Raw genomic sequence first — 25,357 nt, 5'->3', positions numbered from 1 at the left:
CCATGGATCAGAATAAAGTAATTTTTTTTAAAGATTTATTTATTCATGAGAGACACACACACACAGAGAGGCAGAGACACAGGCAGAGGGAGAAGCAGGCTCCATGCAGGGAGCCCGATGTGGGACTGGATCCCGGGTCTCTATGATCAGGCCCTGGGCTGAAGGCAGACGTTCAACCACTGAGCCACCCACGTGTCATAAAAGAATTAAATTTTTAAAGAATTTCTGCCAGTAAAAATATTAGGAGAGACTTCCACAGAATAAAAGAAAAGCTAGTGTAGAAACCTACCGCACGTACTTTGCTTTTATAACAGGAGACGGAAATCTATAAACTATTAAAATGAACAACACATCATCCCCTCCAGTAGGCATACGCATCCTGTGAGTTGTGGCCACTAAGTGAGCCTATCATCTAGTGACAGGCATGGCTCACTCAAGAGACCCTAGCAGGGTAGCAGCTTTTTCCTTTTATGAGAGACAGAGAGATGGAGAGGGAGAGAGGCAGGCAGAGACACAGGCAGAGGGAGAAGCAGGCTCCATGCAGGGAGCCCGATATGGGACTCGATCCCAGGACTCCAGGATCACACCCTGGACCGAAGGCAAGCGCTAAACCGCTGAGCCACCCAGGGATCCCTGGCTTTTTCATCCTTACCTTGCTCTACCCAGGGTACCTCCCAGACTCTTCTCTGAATTCCCCCTGCAATCAGCTTGCTGGCTCTCCGGATCTCACTTTATTTTTGGTTTCAGCTTCCCTTGCACCTTTTGCCACTCCCATCTGTGCTATGAAAGCTTCTGTTTGCCCTTCTGGTTAGACTAATAATAGTCATAATGACAACAGCTCACTCAGATTTGTGAGCATTTGTACTGTTTTAGGCTCTCCACCTGTGTTCACTCATTTAATCTTCATGACAACCCCACGTGATGGAAAAATATTATTCCTATTTTAAAGGTAAGGAAACAAGGCACAGAGAGGTTATGTGACTTGTCTAAGATCACACAGTTAATAGCAGGAAGAGGCCTTTAATCCAGACTAACCAGGGCAGAACACAACCCCTGGTTATTTATTTATTTATTTATTTTTTAAAAGATTGTATTTATTTATTCATGAGAGACACAGAGAGAGGCAGAGATACAGGCAGAGGGAGAAGCAGGCCCCATGCAGGGAGCCTGATGTGGGACTCGATCCCGGGTCTCCAGGATCACACCTGGACCGAAGGCAAGCTCTAAACCGCTGAGCCATCCAGGGATCCCCACAAGCACTGGTTATGAAGCAGGCTTCATATTAACTAGAACAGCCCTGTACCAAAGAAATGTGGAAATCACACAGTGAGAAATTCCTGAAATGTCAAATGCAAATGGGAGAGGAGCCGAAGAGGAGAAGAAAATCAAGAAAGCATCTGGATGGGGATCCCTGGGTGGCGCAGTGGTTTGGCACTTGCCTTTGGCCCAGGGCGTGATCCTGGAGACCCGGGATCGAATCCCACATCGGGCTCCCGGTGCATGGAGCCTGCTTCTCCCTCTGCCTGTGTCTCTGCCTCTCTCTCTCTCTCTCTCTCTCTGTGACTATCATAAATAAATAAAAATTAAAAAAAAATTAAAAAAAAAAGAAAGCATCTGGATACAGTTACAAAGAAGTAATTTTGTAGGGCACCTTGGTGACTGAGTTGGTTAAGGGTCTGACTTGATTTTGGCTCAGGTCATGATCTCAGGGTCATGAGATCGAGCCCGGCATCGGGCTCCACGCTTGGTGGGGAGTCTGAGATTCTCTCTGCCCCTGTTCATACTCTCTCTCTCCCTCTCATTCTCTGTTTCTAGAATAAACCTTAAAAACAAAACAAAAACAACTTTAAAATAAACCTTGGAGGAAGATAAGGAGAAACTTTGGGGAAATTTTGCTAATTGTTGGAAAGTCTAGTTGGAAAAAAAAATACATGTGTTTGCTCGTCACTGATTTAGTCAAGTTGATTTTTATTCAAAGCTAGGGAAAGAAACTACACATGCCACAGTTGAGTACGTTGGATCATAATGAGAGAGAACTTCAGAAAGAATGATTTGAGGACCAGAGTTATTCCATTTGAATGGCTTAAGCTTCTTGACCTCTAGACAGACCCTTTCAGCTTCCTAGATCAGATGAGCATAATGAGTGTTTAAATCATATTTCTTTTCTTTTTTTTTCCTGCTGGTGAGAACATGCACCTTCAGCTCTCTTGTCACTTTGGGTTTGGATGGTACAAATAAAGTGTTGGCTTTCTAGGCCTTGTTTTAGTAGTGTGGAAAAAAAAAATCACACAGATAAGAGCCAGGGAGACTGGAGGATGTGATTATGAGTAAAACTTCTTTAGATATGTAATGCCAGCAGCACAAACTGTTTTCATTCCCATGTTAGTTAATGGCTAATCTAGAGATTGTACTGCCGTTTGCTGATAGAGCACAGTTTAAAATATTTTATCATTAATGTGACAGGGAGTTGGATAAAGAAAATGAAGCGTGATTATAAAATGCTAATTATCGTCCTCAAGTGCATATTGGGCACTCTCGAATATTTGCAGCGTAATTTGCTTTATTTATTATTTCGGTTTGGTTATAAATGTTAATTCAATTGCAGATGGTATGTTGGCAATTTACAGAGCTATAAAGTTATTTGGAAATCCTAATATTTTCTACCAAAATGTTCTATTGGTGATGGATGAGCTAAATTAAAAAGCCCCTGCTCTTTAGAGTTAAATACATTAATTGGCAAGTAGGCTGCAGGGATTTCCAGAACCGTGCTGTCTACGTTAACTCCTTAAAGGGGTAAAGGACATGATTTGTAATTTAGAGTGGGAATTCTCTCCATAAGAAAGGGTGGGAGGGGAGAGGTCTCTTTTTCCCTACCACCCTGCTAATGTTTCTTCAAGGCTGAGATTTTCTTCATGTTCTGGTTCACAGGTCTAGACACATGCTTGAAGCCACATTTTTGCTGTACTACATCAGTGGTTTCAGAGACCATGATGTTGACAGCTGAGGTGTATTTGTGTGTGACAGTGTACGTGTGTGTCTGTACCTGAGAGAGAGAAATGGAATTTTCTCCAACCTTACTGATGACTTAAAAAATATACACCTGTGTGAGGCCACTGGTTGCCAAACTATGGCCCATGGGCTTTAGGCAGATTTATCTCGTTTGCCACCTGTTTTTTGTAGAGTCGAAAGCGAAGAATTTTTACATTTTAAAACTTGAAAAAAAATTTAAAAAATTGAGTATTTTATGCATAAAAATTATAGGAAATTCATATTCAGTAACTATGAATAAAGTTATCTCAAAACGCAGCCAGGCCCATCCATTTATGAATTGTCCATGGCTTCTTTCACCCTGCCACAGCAGAGTCGGATGTTTGTGGCAGAAACTATATGGCCCATAGCCTAAAAAGTTTACATCTGGCCCTTTACAGAAGCAGTCTGCCAGCCTCTGGATCAGACTATCTAAGGTGTAGTTTATAAAATGCATCCTTGGGGATCCCTGGGTGGCTCAGCGGTTTAGCACCTGCCTTCAGCATAGGGTGTGATCCTGGAGTCCTGGGATCGAGTCCCACGTTTGGCTCCTGCATGGAGCCTGCTTCTCCCTCTGCCTGTGTCTCCGCCTCTCTCTCTCTCTGTCTCTCTCATGAATAAATAAAAATCTTTTTAAAAAAATGCATCCTTAACCTTTGTGTGTGGGTTTGCTTTTCTAACTCTACAAAATTTATCAGAACATAAGCCATTTGGGGAACAAATAGGTTCAACACACGACTCTTCATTTTTGAAAGGTGAGAAAGAGATTATAATACCAGTGCTGGCTTCCTTCTTTGTGGCGATGTTGATAATTCAAAGAAGTGACACCATGTTACTCATGTAAATAATTTTGTGCTTCGCATACACACAATGTGCTCAAAACATTCTCTTCGCGCCCCAAATCAAGAGAAAAATAAAGACTGTTTTCTTATATTGTCAAATTAAAAACATAAAGTAAGCCATGTTCCTGGATCATTCTATTTGCGTTAACAATTAAGGATCGTACATGGAAAATACGGCTACCTTATAGAACTCATCTGGAAAAATGTCATTCTTTACTAAGAAATACTGTGCTTAATTAATTCTTGCTCCTAGGAAGTCAACTTGGGGCACTCATTATGGCCTTAATTGGTGGTATAAATTCTGAGACCCCGGAGGAAAACACACTTAATGGTTAGTGGTCTCTGGCCCTTGGGCTGAGCATACACCAGTGCCAGCCCCATCTCAGAGAGTGACAGCTTCTGGTTTTGATGGCTTCGGATCTGGCCACACTGATATTAGGTTTAAAGGCCAGTGTGCACTAAGAAAAGAAATGCAAGACTTGTCCCGGTGTTTTGCATTAAACAGTGTGAGACAACCTTCTGACTTGGAAAAATGTGTTTCTTTGAACTCCGGTTTTTCGTATTAAATTATATTCATTATACGGCCCATCTGGAATCTCCTGCCAGGCCAAAAATCATCTTACAGACATTAGCAAAAGGAAGTTAAATGTAATTTTTTTTAATTGTATACTTTTCATTTCCATTTATTTTTTTCCCTTTTATTGGAGAAACCAGATGGAAAGGAAGGCAGGAACCTCTCCCTCACTCTGGTTCCCTTCGGGAACAGAGGCGGAACATTCCTGGCTCTGCTCCTCTCATCTACTGACTTGAGGTGATGACGGGGCTGTCTAGATTCTGGGGATAATTGCTGGAAAGGTCAGGAGTTCAATTTGAAGCACACACTGGATCGGAGTGGTGGGGTTTGGAGAGTAAGTGTGGTGTGGTGGCTAACTTTGGGCTTTCACTGATGTGGGTTGTCACCAATTATACTTGACAGCATGGAAGTGAAACTCACAAATATCACATGTGATGTGGTCCATTTTTGTAGACTGGTATTGACTGTGATTTTGCTGGGAGTTGTTTGTTTGCTGGATTTTGACCCTGTGTGAAAAGGACCCATATTTAGGAGACTTCTGGCCCTCTCCCTCTCTCTGCTTCTTACCACACCAGACACGTCCCACAAAATGTGCAGACCTGAGGCTCATACTGGGGACATAGGAATGTGTTTCACCTTGTTCAGACACATGGAAATCTCAGTTGTCAGCACTAGAAGGTATAGAGATAATTTCAAATGTGTGAAATGGAACTGCAAGGACAGCTCAATAGTTAGCTTTGACGGCCCAAAGCCACATAAAGGCAGAGCATAAACCAGCCCACTACCCTCTGGACTTACACTTGCGTGCTTTTCTCTTCAGCCATCTGCCAGAGAATATTTGGCAAACTGAGTCCTTTTCCCATGCAACCCTCTGCCCATGTATATGCGCAAATTTTTATTGAAAGCTGGGTAAGGTACTGGATTTGCTGTGGAGGATACAAAAGCTAAAGAGTGTTGACAAGTCTCCGGCTTAATAAGCTACATCAGAATGATGCTAGTCATTATCTATATATACTCTACCACTCATCTGGAGATTGACCCAAATGAATTCCGAGTTGCTGTCTTTTGAAGGAATATTTTAAATTCAGATAAGGGTGAGGTACTTTTTGGGAGCACACTAACATACCTAGTACCTGTGATCATTTATTTTTTTTTTAAGATTTATTTATTTATTTATTTGAGAGAGAATGAGGAGGGGTAGAGATGGGGGGGGGGAGAGACAGAAAATCTCAAGTGGACTCCCCGCAAAGTGTGGAGCCCAGCTCCAGGCTCGATCCCACGATCCTGAGATAATGACTTGAGCTGAAACCTTTAGAGTTGGACACCCAACTGACTGAGCCACCCAAGCACCCCTACCTGTGGTTATTTTTTGATGATGGTCTTTGTGGGTCAAAAGAGAAGGGAAGCATTAGGACTCATTTTGAATTTCTAGTAATGAATCTTCATATCTTATGTATGATTTCATTGCAGTCAGGTTCAAATCACAGATTAGTAATTTAATTATCTAAATATATTGTCATTGCTCTGAATATTTTTTTTTCTAGGACAGTGTATTCAAGCGTACCTAGAGATGATCTCATTTATGTTGCTTTTTAACACATACCTGGGAAGTGGAGGGCAGAGGGCAGAGGAATGCAGGGGGATCCCCCTTGTCATTCACACACAATGGGTGCCTTTGTGCCTGGGTGCTGGTGTGAGGTGCATGCTGTCACGGATTCCCTCACCCAAGAGCTTCTTTAAGGAAGCCGCCTCTGTCCTACCCTCGTTCGTGTTTGACACAGTAATAGACACACATTACAAACATAAATAGCAGCTCCAGGTTTTCTCTTCCTTAGCAGTGTGTTAAAAGGTACTTCCACTAAATGGGTTACTTTGGCTTTAAATAATAGACCCCATCACTTCTGGTCCTCAGCGTGTGAGGTGGTTTCACATACCACTCTCCACTTTCAACAAAGCAGATAAGGTATCAACACAATTAAAAGTGAAAAATAATCTGTCTGCTTTGCCGGTAGTGAATGCTTACAGAACACACACTGATACAATAGATTTTAAATAATTTATGTCCGGCACTTTTTTTTTTTCCCAATCTGTAAATGAGGACACCTAATGCGGAATAGCCGGCATGATACTCTATCCCTCCCCCATTAAGATAACAAGATGAGGGGGCAACGATCAGATCGGCATATTTTTGGAGCAATGCGTGGATAAAAATTAAAAATTAAAAAAGATGATGCTCTGAAATACTTTGGGTAAGCAAGCTCGTAAAAGCTGTTAGGAAACCTGGAATTACAAATTAATTCAGAATCTCCTTCTGAGGGGCTCCTAAAAGCCCTTTCCGTTTTCTTGGCAGGATGAAAACATTACTTTTGTGTCACTGCCTGGTGTTTTCACAAGGTCTGTTCTAACACCCGCTAAGGTGGAATGCTCAGTCCTAATGTGTCTTTGGTCTGAACCAGGTAAACTTCTGGTGATGTTAAAAACAACCAGGAATTAGTATATGATACATCAGGTCTTCCTCTCCCCATAGATATGTTAACTCTTAAATTACCAGGATAATGTGATTAGTGCCTCCTTTTCTAGCCCTGAAGGGTTGGTCCGATCCTGAAGGATTTATCCAGCTGCCCAAACTCCTGTTGGCAGTAAAGGGAATTGCGCCCACAGATCCCTGAGGTTTAGGGACAGTGATTTCCCACAGAAACAAAACTGCTAAACTGTTTACAAAACTGCATTCAGTCCTTTGGTGGTTAAATGTAGCTTGATCATAATTTATGGAGGCCCAGCTCTTTTTCCTACACCTGCCCATGGACATCTCCTAATTATTCATTTGAGAAAACTCTGGATAAAACTCTCAATCCTGAAAACATGTGTGTTCCAAAAAGAAGGCCAACCATGTCCAAGGATATTTTTACTCCCGTTTGATCTAAGGAAAATAATTCCCAATTTCCATGCACAGGCCAATGCTTAAGGGAGGCAAGTTCTTTCAGATGGGTTCAACATAAGCATACCCTCCTAAGTTCTCTATTCTTGGCTTTTTGAAGAAACTGAGGAGGGTCGGTAAAGTTCCAGGGGATGATCATCTGAAGAGAGCAAAAATAGAGCAAAGCACCCCCCAACTCCCATGTCAGCCTGACCCCTCCGTCTTCCAGAGCGGGTTACAAGATCAGGGACTGCTTGCTGTCCATTAGCAAACCCATCGTGGGCAGCAGAGCTTTGTGAAGCCAAATGGGAAGTAGCCACTGAGGAGAGAAATACAATTTCAATACAGGAAATAGAAGAAAATCATAGAGCTTTTCACTCAAGATAGATGTTTCTTCTGTCTAAAGCCAGCAATTTTGGAAAATGAAGCTAAGAGTTTAAAAATAAGGGCTCTGTTAGGGAAAATAAAACAGGTCCCCCTGCATCCATTAGGCTGCCTTTAATTGAAAACTGGAGAACAATCTAACTAATTGGCAGGTACCTCTTTTATTGCTGGGCCTATCTTCCCCCTTCTCTCCAGTGTAATCAGAAGACAACTCCTTTTTTTTTATCAACCAAAGTCAGGTATGAAATGGAAAAGCGGAGAAGTAACACTTAAAAATTAATTGTGTGTATTCTGCAAAATTTTCTCTTATAAAATAGGAACAGAAAGCACAGAAGTTCAGGTCTTCAACCAGCAGTAGCTCCAGGAGTGGATTTTTATATAGCGCGGTGCTGAGGTGGAGGCTATAACGTGCTTAATTGCAGGCAAGTTCGTGTTGTTTAAAAGAACTTTACCTTTTACATTGGGGACCTATTTAATTTCAAATCCTGGCAACTATGCTGACATTATACAGCAACTTTAATTTTAAAGATCAAGGAAGAGGAGCTATGGGTGAAATTTGAGCCTATTTCTTGCTAATTTGGAGTAAGAAAGAAGGGAGGTTGGGATAAATCATGAAGTTAGAATTGCTGTCTGAATTATGATATTGGAGTTTCGCTCTTGAAAATAGAACTTCCTTCTTTTCCTTATACTGAAAGAATTTAGGTGGTGGTTGTATTTATTGAAGTTAGGGTTTTCTGCTAATCTTTTTCTTCCATTCTCCACTGAATCTCCATATGATTTTAAATAGCAAAATAACTTTGCAACATGTTATTTTTTAATTATAAAGGTTGCATGTGCACCATCACAAAGACAATTAAGGTACCCTCAAAGGATTCTGGCTTTGAGGAAGAAAGAGACACAAAGATCAGCGGTTACAGCGTTGTACAATGAATGTTAAACAGGGTATGCTGGTACCCTGGTATGTGATTCAGAGGTGCCTTATGCTATGTTGGAGCATAAGTAGGTGTGAACAAGGCAGGGAGAGGACTTTTGAGGCATAGGGAACAGCATGTGTAAAGGTACAAAGGCAAAAGAGAACACTGTAGATTTGAGGGGCCTGGCTAAGTATGAGTACACAAAGGGCCCAGGTGCCACTGAAGGCCGGCGGGCTCTCAACTATTTCGCCAATGGTGTCATTGTTCAAATGCTGTGGGTTTGGGATAACATGGCACATCAGCTCTTTGCCTAAAGCCACCAGGGTTTTTCCATACAAGGACAGAATGCATTTTGAGAGCTAGAACTTTAGGCAGTATTTTCTCAGTAAACTGTTAGCAAGATTTTTGTACTGTCTGAACAGTGTCTGTGCTGAGGAGAAGCAGAAGGCTGCATCCGATAAATGCCCATTATTTTACAGTTGTCAGGCTCTTGAAGACCTAAATGTAAATGCCTGACTGGCTTCCCTTCTGCTCCCACATCCTCTGTGATTTCTTCCTTTTCAATTCAGATTCAGGATGTAACCACCTATAAAATAAGCAGGAAAGATTCCAGTGAGAAGGTCCCAGAATGGCCCTGGAAATTAAGTTTTCTTGGAAAAAGTGCAACACATTGTGGACAAGCATTTTTTCTTTCCTAATTTAGGTCCTTCCTAGCATTATGAAATAATGTAAGTGCATCATGATCATTGGATTCTGTGAAAGGCTTTTGAATCATGTGATATGTAGAGTTGCCATGGTGATGTACGTTGTCATCAACCCACATGTTATGACAGACCTAAGACCTGGCTTTGTTGATGGTGAAATGTTGCATACCAAACTTCTAAAAGAGATTTAAAAATTTATGCTCCTCTGCAAAGGGTTTAAGCATATTTGAGCATGTTTTGGCTCTGTCTCCTTCTGCCTGCCTCCCCACCACCCCTTCAGTACAAATGAGGATCTTGAATTTAGGTCCAGATGAGATTTAGTAATTAATGTACAAAGCACCTGGGGTCTCCTAACTCCTGGGCTGTAGCTGAGGAGCTATTTTGGTGCATTTTCTCAGTAAAATATTTGAGAATTAGAAACCTTAAAATGCATTGGCTTCTTGCCCAGTTATATTTAGAGTAATCCTGATAATAAATCGGTAACTATGGGTTTCAGTGAGGAAGGGCACAAAATAACTGACCCAAGTAATCTAGAAAACAGATGTCTCTAGTTGGTTTAAAGTAAATTCTCAAGACCAGATTTAAAGAAAGCTCTACGGGGCTGAGTGAAATCTTCCATTTCAGATTTTTTTTTTCCTATCTTAGGGTTCTTTTCCCTACTACCATATCTCAACTCAAAGTCTTGAGAAGAAGGGTAGTGGTCCCCAAGGTACAGTGTTGATAATATTTAACCCGCTGTGCAGAAATGCTTTGGGTAACAAATAAACTGCTTGACCTCATATTTCTTGCGTTCTTCTAATCCACTTTTTATTTCAGTAGCTCCCAAGTAGGGATCAGAGTCATCTAGGAGGTGTATGAGTGAGCTTCTGGGCACCCTCTTGAACTCACACCTAAATATATGTATGCTATTTGGGAGGACGCTGTATCCCATTCTTTTTTTCTTTTTTTTTTTTTTTTTAAGATTTATTTATTTATTCATGAGAGACATAGAGAAGGAGCAGAGACATAGGCAGAGGGAGAAGCAGGCTCCCTGTCCGGAGCCTGATGCAGGACTGGATCCCCATACCCAGGATCACGCCCTGAGCCAAAGACAGATGCTCAACTGGTGAGCCATCCAGGTGTCCAACTGTATGACATTCGGAAAAAGTTCTTTTCAGTCTTCATGTTCCTCCTCCAGCTCCCTCCAAAGGCCCTTATCCATGGGGAAAATAAACCCCAATAGTAGAACATAAGATGGTTCCCAAATGGTTTTCCCTTCTGGCTCTTGCTGGGGTTGTGGACTGCTCGGAAGCACCCCTGAGAGATCCTGGATGAAGTGTGACTGTGGTAGACTTTCTATCTGTGGTAGCATTTCTATCTGATCTACAGTCTTAAAACTAGCATCGAGGTCAACCAGAGAAGAGAGATTACCCAAGACTTACTCATCCTCACTAACATAACACGTTGGAAACCTTTCCTGTAGATGGTATTCTAAAGCCCAGACTGGCGACTTAATTTGCAGGACCCCATACAAAAATACAAAATGAAAAGTACTGGCCACTTGACCAAAAATTATTCAGAATTTCAAGACAGTGACAGCGGGGCAGCAAACTAAGCATGAAGCCCTTCCAAGGACCAAGCTCCATGTGTGCCCAGGTCACATGCCTGTGAAATTGGCCCTGCCCAGAACAGATCCTTTCAGTTTTTGAAAACAGCCAGTTTAACTAGCAGTGTACATACCCTATCAAAGGTGTGTACACCTCAATCCCAAAATTGTGTTTTGAGATTACTGGCCCCCAAACCTGGTGGATGAAAATGGTGTTCTAATAATCAGACCCATAGGATAGCTAGTCACTTAAAAAAAAAAATTATCCAAGGTCATGTTTTTGAAAAATAATAAGACATAATAAGACACCTAAATTAAAAGACCTTTTATCCAACTGATTAATCTCTCCTTACTGTTGGTTTCCAGTTTATATTACCTTGTAGCATTTCTTCCCCAGATCATGTTACTCTAAAATAAAGAACACTGTGAACTGAATGTATTGGCTCAGTGCCCTCCTTGGAACATTGAACACTTTGGAAGTTTAGACTGTGATTTTCTGATGTTGTGAGTTCAGGTTCTCAGTTAAGAACATGGGCTGTCTATTCATTGGTATTCCTTCCCAGGGAGTTTTAATTAATTGGGGATTAAAAGGATTGAGAGCATTGGCCTCTGGGTCTCCAGGGGTTGAGCTTTCAGGGGTTCACCTGACAAAGTCCAGGAAGATGCTACCGTCACCCTCTACCAGAATGACTGGTTCCCACAGAGGTGATGTTTTTGCTAAACCTATCGTCATTGTCTTTTGAGTACCATCTTTCTAGAGCTTTTCCAAAATTAAGGCTTGCCTTGCTAACCTAGGGAAGAACATACACGCCAAGGAAGCTTCTGGTCCAAGGGACTTGAAAGGAGACAGACCTAAAATCTACAGTCACTTTTTTTGTTTTTTTTAAGATTTTTATTTGTCTATTCTTGAGAGACTCAGAGAGGCAGAGAACATAGGCAGAGGAAGAAGCAGGCTCCATGCAGGGAGCCTGATGCAGGACTCCGTCCCAGGACCCTGGGATCACGACCTGAGCCGAAGGCAGATGCTCAACCACAGAGCCACCCAGGCATCCTATCTATGGTCAGATTCTAAGTGAAGGGACAGGAGACACTTTCCCGGTTAGCAGGCAAGAGGCAATGTGGAATGACAGACCTTCTAGAAGCCACAGTTACTAAACAGTAGAGCACTCAGGCTTCACTATTTTCATTCATTCATTTTTACTAAATTCCCAAAAGTGGGACCTTGTCCTGTCAGGAATTTTTTAAACAACAACAACAACAACAAAATAAACAACTCTAAGCCTCTACCCCTTGGGACAACTCCGCTTTCTTGTTTGGAATATGAACCTTAGGTTGTTTCCCTTTTCGTGGCTCCAAGTGCCGGCGGGGGCGGGGGGCTCCCCCAACTTGATCAGTATCCTTTGAGTTGCATTCATGCCCACCCTCCCTGCTTAGGAGGAAACTGTTTGTCATCAAAAAAGTAGGCTGTTTTTCTACTTTCTCCCTCCCTCTCACCCATTGTCTTTCAGTGGGGTGAAAAGGTCTTCACTTTTCTCTTTCTCCCCCACAAATCTTGCTATTAATAACTTTTTAGACGTTGTCACGCATAGACTTCCACTCACTCCGGAGGGTGTTTTTTGTTTGTTTAAGGCAACGTGTTTCCTGGTCTGAAAACCGTGTTTCCCAAAGTAGCCGCGATGGGATTATTCCATACTCGCCTCCCACTGGCAGCGTCTTTGCTTCTGGCTGGAAATGGGAATTACAGCTCGACGCTGGCCTGGGGCTGCACGTCACCGGCCCGGCCTTGCTGGCCAGGGCGAAGGACTACCCCAGGCAGCCACCTGGTTACTTTTTGATTGAGATGGGGTTGCAGTATTTTCCCTTTAATGACCGAGGGCAAATGCCTAAGTAACACTCCTTGATGTCTCTCTCTCCCCTTTGACTCTAGAAGGAAAAATTACCCTTTTGAACTTTGCATGGGATAGAAATTAACTCTGCAAAAGCCTAGTGCAAGCAGATGTGCTTCCCACATTACTTTTTGGGTGCATTTCTCCTGATCGAGTGCTTTTTATGACTAACTCCGCGCCAAGTTGTCATTTTGTTTTGTTTTGTTTTTTTAATAATAGAAATAAGTGTGGTACCTGGGTGGCTCAGCGGTTGAGTGTCTGCCTTTGGCTCAGGGCGTGATCCCAGGGTCCTGGGATGGAGTCCTGCATCAGGCTCCCTACAGGGAGCCTGCTTCTCCCTCTGCCTATGTCTCTGCCTCTCTCTGTGTGTCTCTCATGCATAAATAAGTAAATAAACCTTAAAAAATAATAATAATAGAAATTAGTTTTTTCTTAGTGCTTTTCTTCAGTCACGACACATTTCACACATGTTGAACCTGATATAAAGTAGCTCTAGGCCTAAAAAGTTACTTCCATTCAAAACACCAGGCTTTGAATTCTCACAAGTAGCTTTATGATTAACTATGAATCAGCAGATTGCACTGTTATTTCAGAAATCAAGGATTCTTGGGCTACCTTCCTGACCAGACCTGAGGGCAAATTCAGGGGTATTGGTATTTATATTCATACCCAGAGCTCACTATCTACTTGAGTAGGTGTTAAATTAATGCGTGATGAAACCAGTGACTCAAGGCCTCCTGAAGATCCTGCCAGATTAGCATTCTGACCCTAGCTTTCTCCTGTACAGAAGAGTGAGTGCCTTCCCAGGAAGTACCTGGCGTGGCCGTGAAGATCCTGCTCAGTCTGATTGTCAACCTGCTCTTTCAGTTGTGCCTTACACACACACACACACACACACACACGCACACACACACACACCGTCCATTATTTACATCTCTGCCAACCTGGACCACAGCCCCTTCCCTGTATGATTGAACCTGTGATCTTGGCAAAGCTGAGATGTTCCTGAGGGGGGCTGGGGGGACTTGCTGTTCAAATCCTCCTTCATCAAGTGCTGATTCCCTTCTAACTCCTTTGAATTCCTGTAACCTTTACTCTAAATATTTTAAGTGGGCCTATTATGTGCCAGGTACTATACTGGGCACTTTTCCACTTTGTACTTCCATTAAATTCTTATCACACTGCATGGTGGCATCTGCTCCAAGGTGTTCACTTGATTTAATGTTCCTGGTAAGCTGAGAAAGGGCAGGAGACATACCTTCTCTATCTTTGTACACTTAAGGGAGCCCACCACATCCACTCCAGTTAATTGGCATTACATAAATGAATCAGTATGGAAATGAATATATATATAAAGATGGCCGTTGGAATCATGAGGCAGTCTACCCACAATAGTCTGTATTGTTCAGAGATTCAGAATAGTGTTCTTTCCTCTTCGGGAATCTTTATTTTAAATATAAAATGTCTATTGGAAGTTTTCTAGAAGAAAGCTTTGGAGAGAAGAGGTTTCATCCATAACAAAAGCTGCCATTCCCTGGGCTCTTGCTATGTGTTGAGCATTGGCTTCCCACTTCATACGTGTCCCCTAATTGGGTACAGTAGGTAATCCCATGAAGTGTAGGTATGTTCATTATCCCCACATTACAAATGAAGAAACAGGCCTTAGCGTAACTCACTTAATGGCCCACAGATAGCAGCAGAGTCAGAGTTCAAATCCACAGGTACTCAAGCTAAATTCCAGTTTTTAATCACCAGGCTAGTATCTAAACCAACAAAAAGCGCTCTATTTGGGGGACAGTGGGGAATATTATGTGTGATGAAATCTGAAAAACAGAAGTTGAAATGTGGTCCATGAAAGAAAAGAAAAAAATTATCAGAATTAGAGCAATGATTTGAGAGTATTAGAGGAGAGAAGGTGGCCCAAGTTACTCTCAGATCAAAACATGAAGCAGGGAGTACAGTGAGCCACTTTTCTCCATGTCCTTGATAGATTTGGGCCATATAACTGGTCTCTCAAGGTAATTATGAATTTTGGATTCTTAGGGACAGAGAATATTCAGATTTAAAAGAGATGGTTACCTTTCCTTTTGATTGAGGAGTGTGTCTGCACTCTAGATAAGACAGGATTATATAGAACAGGGGTACCTCATGTCCCCAAGGGGAGACAGAAGTAATCTGAGTAGGCAATGGGAATTCCAGGATTATTGCTAAGACATGAAGCAGATCACCCCAATGCATATGTGACCTTCTCCACCATAGAAGTAGTTTCTTTTTATTCCAATTCCTTGATAGCAAGAATAGAAGAGCATGAGCTAAGAAAGGTCGGAAAAACTGGTCAGAAAACACTGGACTCAGTTTGTGGTGCAGACCTATCCTGTCGATTTAAGTGGCTAGAGTGTTAAATGTGTTTCTCACAAACCACGGAAGTCCTGATTAACCACTAAAAGTCATAATAAGAGAAATCAAGATTAACCAACAGAAAACATAACTAACCAACATGAATCATGGTTAACCAACAGAACTCTTGACTTTCTAATCTGATTACATCTCAAACCGGTGGATCTTCTACTAACTTCTGAGAAATCCAGCTGCTCACTTTGTTAAGTACAGACAGTATCATCTCAGCGAATGCATGACTGTGGAGGAATATTTTATGGAATTAAGTTTTAATACATTCAGGACTCTTACTCGGATTCTGCTTAGAGCTGAGGATATCATCATTCACTCACTCATTCATTTAACAGCTATTTATTAACTCTCTACCGTGTGTCAGGTCCTGTCCCACTACTGAGGATATTCAGCTAATATGCACCAATCGGTTTTATTAGCTGTTGAAATACTGAAATACTTCCCTACCATCTATCAAATAACCATTGCATCCAGTCTTTTGATCCTCTCTACCCAAGTCCACTGTCTTGCTTCCAGGGAAGACATTTTATTTATTTATTTATTTATTTATTTTTAAATATTGTAAAGTGTATTTATTGACATATAAGTATTAGTTAGAAAAAATAAGTCACAAACCACAGTAAATACAAGATCTCTGGATGTGCCTAGAAAAAAGGCTGGAAAGATAGGTACCTAGAATATAATAAATGTTCAATACCAGGGGTCATAGGATTATGGATGATTTCTATGTCTTCTTTTTTTTTTTTTTTGGTAATTCTATATTTTCTGTTTTCTTTTTTTTTTAATTTTTTTAAAATTAATTTTTATTGGTGTTCAATTTACCAACATACAGAAAAACACCCAGTGCTCATCCCGTCAAGTGTCCACCTCAGTGCCCGTCACCCATTCCCCTCCAACACCCGTCCTCCTCCCCTTCCACCACCCCTAGTTCGTTTCCCCGAGTTAGGAGTCTTTATCTTCTGTCTCCCTTCCTGATATTCAGGGAAGACATTTTAAACACTGCTTCAAGGGGCGCCTGGATGGCTCAGTGGTTGAGCGTCTGCTTTTGGCTCAGGGCGTGATCCTGGGGTTCCCGGGATCAAGTCCCACATTGGGCTTCTCACAGGGAGCCTGTTTCTCCCAATGCTTATGTCTCTGCCTCTCTCCCTGTGTCTCGAATGAATGAACGAATGAATACATACATACATACATACATACTGCTTTGAGGCCATGTGGGAGCCCAACAACATGCCCATTTTAGTTCCAGGAAAGTTGGTCTCCACGTCCCTGCCTCTTATCTGTCAGGGTATCAGCAAGGAGAATGTCACACTGGGTGGTGGTACTGTTACATCCAATTGTGGATATCTATGATGCCCATTTGGCTCCCCGAAGCTGTGACTGCTGGCCACAGGCAGGCATTCCTCCCTGTCACCCATGTATCCTCTAAAGTGAATGGTACTATTGTTTACTATTTTTAATATTATACTTGAATTGGAATAATATAGAAAGATAAGCAAAATACCAAGGTCGCCTAGGAAAGGAAGCATTTATGTGGGATTGGATTAGTCAGAGAAGGCTTCCTGGATGAGGTGACATACATCTTGAAGACAGAATTTTTCTGAGTTTATGGGGAAAAATATGTTTCAGGAAAGAAGAAATAAAATTGTGGGGGCACCTGGGTGGCTCAATCTATTTAGCATCAAACTCTTGATTTCTGCTCAGGTCATGATCTCAGGGTTGTGTGATCTGGCCCCATGTCCAGCACATGCTGAACATGGAGCCTGCTTAAGATTCTCTTTTTCCTTCTCTCTCTCCCTCTGCCCCTCCCCTACCCCTCCCTTCCCCCCCCCCACCTCCCAAAAAAGAGAATAAAATTGTGATCTCAGTTACCCTAGACTAATCCTCTGCAAATTGCAGTATTTGCCTGTACAGGCAGAGGACCAACACGTTCTTCCTTAGTCTTCAAACACTACCTCTTCCTTGGCCAATTTCTGTGCTCCCAGAAACTCCTTCATCCTCACTTGCGAGGTGTCCCACCTTGTCACTCTCTGGTATGATGATGTACTTGGAATCCCAGAAATGTACAGCTGGAAAGGATCTGGGAAATCAGCTCCCCAAGCCCTCACTGAGGAGGTAAGAGAGCTTTGCCTCCTTGAACTGACTTGCCCAAGGCTGCACAGTGGTAATGAGGCTGCAGTCCAGCCTTTCCTGGACTTTTTTCCTGGGCTCTGCCTCTACTGCTTCCTACCTCTTCTGTCTCTCTGTACCTGCTCCCACCCCTCAACCCTCACCCTGGGACTGCTCCTTCAAGTGGGACCAAATCCTTCCTTTATATGCTCAGCTTTTCAGTGTTTTCTCCTCTAGATGTGTCTCTATCCATCCACTTGCTTCAAGGACTGTCACCCATTGAATTCAGCACTTCTAAGCCCATTTTTTTTACGTATGACAGGTTTTGGGTTGCAGTTTTGTTTCTCAAAGCATGAGGCTTCCAATTTTAGGTGGCACAGATTTGTGGCTTTATACTTCAGTGAACCACATAATGAGACACATTTTCTCTGAATTCCTCAAAGAGAAAGTCTCAGTCAGGGCTGATCTAACACTTGCTTAGTTCCCTTTTCAGTAAGAAGTGACACGGTCTGGGTGTTAAGCCCTTAGCAGATCCAAGATCCAGTGAGAGTGAGATAATATCTGATTATCATTTTGTTTGACTTTCATTTTATTTGTGATACATTTGCCTTTTAATATTGACAGTAGGTATTGGTTTTCAAATGAAGCCAGAGGTTAAAGGTCTCCATTTTAAGGAATGTTAAAAATAAAAGGAAGAGGCAACCTAAGTAAAAATATTAAGTAGATGGAACTTAGGGGGCATGGGGCTACCATTTCCCACACAGGCACACACTAGATCCTCAAAGTGGTGGTCTGCAAGGAAATAAAGTTTAAGTAATAACATCTACTGGGGAGGAGGATTTATAGAATGCAAACCTATCTTTGGCCTCAGAGGGTTTTTCTGTTTAACCCAGTCAATGTATAAAAATACCTCCCAGCATATATGTTAGTCAGCAGGTCTTCTACTATGGTAGAAATGATTTGCTGAAACTTAAACCGTCTCCTGATATCTAGCCAAAAATCTGATTTGGGAAACCAAGAAGTCCTATTTAGTTTCTGCCAACATGGTTACTGAACCAGGCTGAGTGGATAACTAATGACACAGAAAGTTCCTTAATTCTCTCTTCTTCAGGGCACCTGGGTGGCTCAGCAGGTGAGTGTCTGCCTTTGGCTCAGGTCATGATCCCAGGGTCCTGGGATCGAGTCCTGGATTGGGTTCCCCATAGGGAACCTGCTTCTCCTTCTGCCTATGTCTTTGCCTCTCTCTGTGTCTCTCATGAATAAAATCTTCTTCCTTCATTTGAGTATCAGGAGATTGTATTTCTCCCCCTCTTGGTCACTCACTAAGAATTTGCTGAACTGAGTATTTGGTTTTTAATAAATGGAGCAGGTCACCTTTGCCCATACCTCACTTGCTTCACACATGCAGAAAAGACTGGGTCTTCCATCGTGTCAGTGTTTCTTGGCAGGAGAGCAGTGCAGTTTCTGTAAATTGAGTTTGTACATCTGGCAACCAAAAGTGTCCCGTAGGTATATTTTTTGCATGCAAAGATATGTTTGAGGTGACCACTCTGCACAGATTCTATTAGAGGTTCGGAGCATTGGTAACCTGTCATTTTAGATTTGGAGCATATTTGTAGCTCCAGAGGTACCAAAATAAGCAGTGTTTTCTTGGAAAATGTGTGTGTCTGGGATGTGACAGGAGTTGCAAACTTAAACAAGATTTTCAGGCGTTTACAGTTGAACCATACCAGTAAAAATATGTTTATTTAGACATTAGAATCCTAGGGTGCCCACGTAAATATCCTAAACAATGTGTGTTACATGAGCTTCCTTTGTTAATGCACTTTAACTTTAAATGTTTTTAGTTCTGGCTCCTGGAGTGCTAATGTACTACAGGGAAAGTTGAACTCAGATGGTGAGTCTTATGTGCTGTTTAGCACATTCAGTGGTGTGTTTCTTACATCCAAGAGAATTGTTGCTAATGTCGGTAAAAGTCACATCACAGTGGAGAAGGTAAAACTCCCTACTCTTAATACTCATAGCAACATAGATGTTTTTGTTGGGCAATTAGGAGACAGAAAAGACAGCAGGTATGCCCTTCACTCACTGTTCATTCATCTGTGTAGTGACAAGCATCCCTTGATTATCCATTGTCTGCAAAACCATGTGGGAGAATGAGGAGAACAAAGGGGACAAAGTGGCCACCATGTGCTCATGAGCCTATAATCTGCTTTATCCCATCGGTGTTTCACAAAAATCGGGATAAATTGCTTCTCTTGCCAAAATATAATTTTCAAAAGTTGAGAAGTAACAACGCACTCAAGTATTCAGTAAGCATGTAGTCGAAGATTCATTGAACTTGAGAATGAGAAGTAAGATGACAGAGCTGGTTCAGAGAGGGATTGGAGCAAAATATCGAGGTGGCTGGAATAAGACTGCAGAGGTAGATACAGAACTGGTTAATGTCCTACAAGGCAACGAAGCAATGCTCTTTGGTTATATTTCAGCCAGACAGAAATCTTTGCACTTATCCTTAACAAATAGATTTGTAATTTACCAGCCTTCTACAGTCTTTAAAAGAGTCTGTGTCCAATCAATGGCAAATAGTAAGTCAAACAAAGTTACATTTCCCAAGAGTGTCAGATGACTCTTAGGTAAGCTTGTCAAAAAGCCAATGCTGCAGGACAGTGCTGCCCCACAGAACTTTCTGCCATGATGAAAATCTTCTATATATGTGCTGTCTAGTGGGGTAGCCACTAGCTGTATATGGCCAGTGCAACTGAGGAATCGAATTTTAAATTTTACTTCATTTTTAAAAATTTTGATTTAAATATCTGCATGTGATTAGGGGCTGCCGTATTGGACAGTGGCCGCTCGTTTGTGCCATTAAATGGGCAGTCCTTTTTATGCCTTGCTTCCAATCTTGGATAATACTCTTTTTAAAACACTCTGTAAATTAAATCACATTTTAAAATACTGTAACAAGCTAAATATGTGGGGAAAAAATTGGAAGAGACTTTCTCGAGCAGACCTAATTCTTCCACAAATCTTATCATTTCTTTTACAAATGGGATGCTTCTCGTATCCAGTTTCTCGAGAGTGGGCTCACCTGAAATTGTTCTCTCTCCCCCTCTCTTTTTTAAAAAAAATTGTTCTAGCTGCTTATGAAGCTAAGCCTGTTTGGAGGGAACCCAGCTCCGCATTATGTTTTCGGAGTGAATCAGCTTCGTGTTCATTTTCCTTCGGCAAGATGATAATGGTCATGTGTAGTTTTGATTAAAAGGGGCTTTCTGATTTGAAACAAAGGGAGAGCTGACTATTAATATCTCACAAGGATTTTTAAGGCTTAAATAAGTGAACTTTTCTACTGCCATCACTTCATTACTCAGACCAAGCAATCAATGCATTGATAAGGCCGGTTTTGATTTCTCATGAAACTTGGTAGTTTTACTTAGTTTTCTCATCTTCTCACTTGCTTGCAGGGGTTTTTCCGCAGAAGTATTCAGAAGAACATGATTTACACTTGTCACCGAGATAAGAACTGTGTTATTAATAAAGTCACCAGGAATCGATGCCAGTACTGTCGACTCCAGAAGTGCTTTGAAGTGGGAATGTCCAAAGAATGTAAGTGGAGTCTCAAAAACTTTTTTTCTGTCTTTGCCTTATCTATAAATATGATTTGCTCAGCTTCCAAAATCAAGTTGTGGAGGACACATTACGTGGAATTCAGACATGACACTGAAGATATATTGCCAAGGCTAAGTGTAAACAGAGGTAGTAGGACAACAGAATACCTGTGGGGATTTTCAGATAAAACTTGAGTGGCTGTTGGGGAACCTGTGGGGATTTTCAGATAAAACTTGAGTGGCTGTTGGGGAAAAGGCAGGAGCTGTGTGTTGTGGCTGGCAGATTTGTATTCCAGAGCAGTACTCGCTCACTGTGTGTTTCAGAGCCACTGGTCGCTCAAACATACCACAAAGTCACTTAGAGACTCCATTTCCCTATCCTGACAGTGCGAACAAAAAGTATTGCCTGTATCGATGAGAAGAAGATGAGGAGCTCTAATAGCACAATTGATTAGCGCGTGGTACTTATACAAGAACAAGATGAGATGATAGGTGTGAATAATTAGCCCTTTTTCAGACAGAAGGGGGCATAAAACTTCTGTTGTGGAAGAAATACTTAGAAACTTGGTGCATTGGCAATTTTCCAAACTTGATTTAGCTTTTTTTTTCCCTCCCAGCCACCCCCTCTTCCAAATAATTCACATTTTTTTAATGCAAAAGAGAACATTTTAGTAAATAATTAGTGGTCCATAAACCTCGGATAATGGGGACTTGAAATATATATCAGTTAATACGGATAGTATATACACTACAAAAAAAATTTCACTACTTATATTTCTCTCTTTGGTGCTTTCAGTTAGAGAGGACAAGAAAGTGACAGGCAAATGGCTTGACTAAGGCAGGCCTAAGGAAGACATAGCGTTGTGTGCCCGGTGAAGTGCTTCATGTGGTTGCTGCTTCTCCATTCATCCCATTACTTGGGGATTTGGTGAAGGAAGACTGTTAGTGAGGTCCTGGGCTAGTGGTGTGAGGGGACGCTGGAGATGCCTGAGACATGGCCCCTGCCCTCTAAGAATATGGGACAAAAAGCCAGGTACTGGGGTGCCTAGATGGCTCAGTCGGTTTAGCATCCGACTTTTGATTTCGGCTCAGGTCGTGATCTCAGGGTTGTGAGGTGGAGCCCTGCATTAGGCTCTGTGCTCAGCAAGGAGTCTACTTGAGATTCTTTCACTCTCTCCGTCTGCCCCTCCTTGGGTTTCTATACTTGAGGAGAAACAGCAGGATTGGGAATAATTCAGTTGACTCAAGCCGAGCATCCTTTTCTGTGTCCCAGCCTCTCATGTTACTGGTTCATGGTGTGAATCTATAATCTAGGCCAGTCCAATGAGAATGAAACTCAGGCTTATGATCCACAAAAGAATAAAAGATAAATTAAACTTCATCAAAATAGGAAATGTCTGCTCTACTACAAAATGAATGAAAAGACAAGGCACACAGTAGGAGAAAGTATTTACAAATTGCACATCTGACTCAGGACTTGTATCTAGAATATACTAACCTCTGAAAACTCAAGAAGAAAGCAAATAACCCAATTTAAAAAAAACAAAAAACAAAAAAAAAACCAAGCCTTAGTGCCCTTCAAAAATGCCAAGAGTACAAGGCAAAGGCAGACTGAAAGACTGTTCCAGATTAAAAGAGACATGCCAGTTACATGCAATGCATAATCCAGATTTGATCCTGGGGTCAGAGGGAAAATAACTATAAAGGACATAATTGGAACAGTGAGTGAAATCGGAATGTGGACTATAGATTATAGCATTGTAATATACTGTTGTATATTATTACGTACTAAGAATTGTGAATTAGATGAAGCATGTAAAGGGGTTCTTTGTACTATTCTTGTAACTTTTGAGCAAATTTGAAATTTTATCCTAATAAAATTACCCAAACAGAACAAAAGACTCATGCTTAGGATATTGAGACAGTTCTTGATGCGTGTGAACAGGGAAACAAGTAGCTCGAAGTGCCCCTAATAGCTAGCCTCCCACTCCAGGGGAAGTCACCTCTAGGACAAAGCAGACACTATGGATGGAAGGGTGGAAAAATAGATAAATAGGGCCCTGAATGTCATTCTTGAATTGCTAAACCAACCGACCCTAAAACCTCTGCCTCCAGCTAATTTTGTTATATTTGCCAAGAGATGCTCATTAAAGCAGTTGAGGTTGGAGCTTGATCATATTTAGGGTCCTGATGAACAAAAATGGACTGGGTCATTGGACAGGCAAGCATCCTACCATCTCTCCTAGGAGGGTCTTTTTTCTTCTAGAAAGTTCTATCTGTGGATGTTGGGTCAACTGACCACAGTTCAGCCAGTTGTCTTCGATCCCTCCAAACTTTAGAGCTATTAAATTACTTAAAATCAATGAATGTGAAGATACAGAGCTAATATTTACTTAGCTTAGGCCCCCAACACCACCATTGAAGAGAACAGCATGACATTCCCCTGAAATAACTGGATTTTTTATATGTCTAAGTGACACTCACAGAGCAATCCCCTGACACTCCATTTTTGGTCTGACATTCTGTAGACATGGATGTCACACTGCAGTTCTGTGGGAGAATTTTAGTCTAGGCTGAAATTATAAATGAGTAAGCCAGATGTGGACTCGGGGTAAATCAGTACTTTTGCATTTATTTTGTGTGGGCTGGAGACCCATTTCCTGCTTACATTACTTAAAACCCATATCCTGCTGCTCTGTAAAAACTGGCAGCTTGGTTGCCAATTAAAAAAAAAATAATGTTTACACCCACAGGAAAATTTTGGTTTCAACCCTCAAGGAACTTATCACCTTAATTAGATTTAAAAATATAGAAATGAGAAGAAAATGGGATCATTATGCCCAAGTATACAAAAATAAATATATTTTCCTTAGAAGGGAGTTGAAGGGGAAGGAATAAACACTTGGAATATAGAGACTGAGGGTCTAATAGGGTATTTTTTAAGGTGAAACCCAAATAAGCAGGAAAATATGAGAATCAGTAACCAATTATACCACGGTATTCACAACTGAAACGAATCCAGGCATAATAGAGACTCATAGAATGTTAGAACTGAAAAAAGATCTTCGAGATTGATTTTCACTCACCTCTCTCACTTGACACACAAGCACACTGGGACCCAGAAAGATGAAACGGTTTTCCCAGCAATCACCAACTGGCTAAAGACAGAAGCAAGATTACCGTTCAGGTCTTGCCTTTTCTCTCCATGCTTTCTCTGCAGTACCAAGATCAGCAAGATTTGCATTCAGTGCCTGTATGGGTCATAAGGATTCATTAGTATGTGTCAGAATTTTTGGATGCAAGTGAACTCTGAGAACTCAGCTCAAACTTGGCATAAGCTTTAAACATCAGTGCAGGTAACTGGACAGTCCAGAATAACACACCTGTGTGCATGGGCTTGCGTTCCTTTTCAGGGGGGCATGTCTCACCTTTCTGTCCCACAGCTGTTTTTTACTGTGTTGGTTTGGTTTCCAGGAAGATTTTATAAATGGCTAAGTGTAAAGATACCACCAACCACTGTGGCTGAGAGTCTACCTGACAAAAAAGAGAATCTTGGATCCCCATCATCCCATTGGTGTCAGGGAACTGGTTCTCATTGGCTTAACTGGAGTTACACGCCCCTTATAACTACCTGGCCTCGGGGAGGCTGAGGGTGTTAGACCACTGTGATTGGCTAGATCTGGATCATGTGCCAGTCCCTGGAGCCAGGGGATGGAGTTTGACCCCACCTGAGCCAGGGGGCCTGGAGTGTGGGAGGACAGCATTCCTAGGTAGGGAATCAGAAAGACAGAAGGTAGAAACACTCCATGTTCACAAAGCCCTGTCAGTCCCCATGGTGCTCTTGCTTATTCTTCATGCTGTTGAAGGGAAGGAAGACACCTAAGAATCCTAGGATAGTAGTAGCTAACATAGGCTCCGTGTTTTCTATGTGCCAGGCACTGCTTAACTATTTTTAATACTTTATCCCATTCGATCCTAACAATAACCCTATGAGACAGATCAGTTATAAACCCTTTCTTCCCCTTTTTTGGGGCAGATGTGGAAGCTTAGGTACAGAGAGGTTGATTAATTTAGGGTAACACAATTAGTAAGGGCAGTGTGGGGATTTGGATCCCAGTAGTAATATACACTATATGCCATAAAGAGCAGCTTTTAAAACTCTGACTTCCCTTCTTGACGCTATTGCAAGTGGTTAATTAAACAGTACTTGCACTGCTTATTGTATATGAGAGATGTACCCCCTAGAAAATCATGTGTAAATTTAATTTTTATAGCTCAAATTTGGTTTAAAATGTATAAGGGGATTACCTCGTAAAAGAAATCCTTTAGTGTGGCGGATCAGAAAAGCATGATTATTTCTTCACGTTTCTGTTCTGTAAATGCTGGTGGGTATACCGTGTA

General features: G+C 41.7%; 1 protein-coding gene across 6 annotated transcripts in view; it reads left to right on the top strand.

Moving 5' to 3' along the window:
• The window catches only part of RARB (retinoic acid receptor beta), a 724,031-nt gene that overhangs the window by 601,512 nt on the left and 97,162 nt on the right, over positions 1-25,357 (top strand). For all 6 annotated transcript variants that reach the window (XM_026006400.2, XM_026006399.2, XM_072726687.1 and 3 more), the window contains one exon: positions 20,813-20,954. In XM_026006400.2, the coding sequence (XP_025862185.1) occupies positions 20,813-20,954 (142 nt within the window). The remainder of the gene's footprint in view (positions 1-20,812; positions 20,955-25,357) is intronic.

The sequence above is a fragment of the Vulpes vulpes genome, chromosome 11 (assembly GCF_048418805.1).
Source record: "Vulpes vulpes isolate BD-2025 chromosome 11, VulVul3, whole genome shotgun sequence".
In the NCBI taxonomy this organism is placed as follows: domain Eukaryota; kingdom Metazoa; phylum Chordata; class Mammalia; order Carnivora; family Canidae; genus Vulpes; species Vulpes vulpes.
This window is presented reverse-complemented; position numbering and strand designations above follow the sequence as displayed.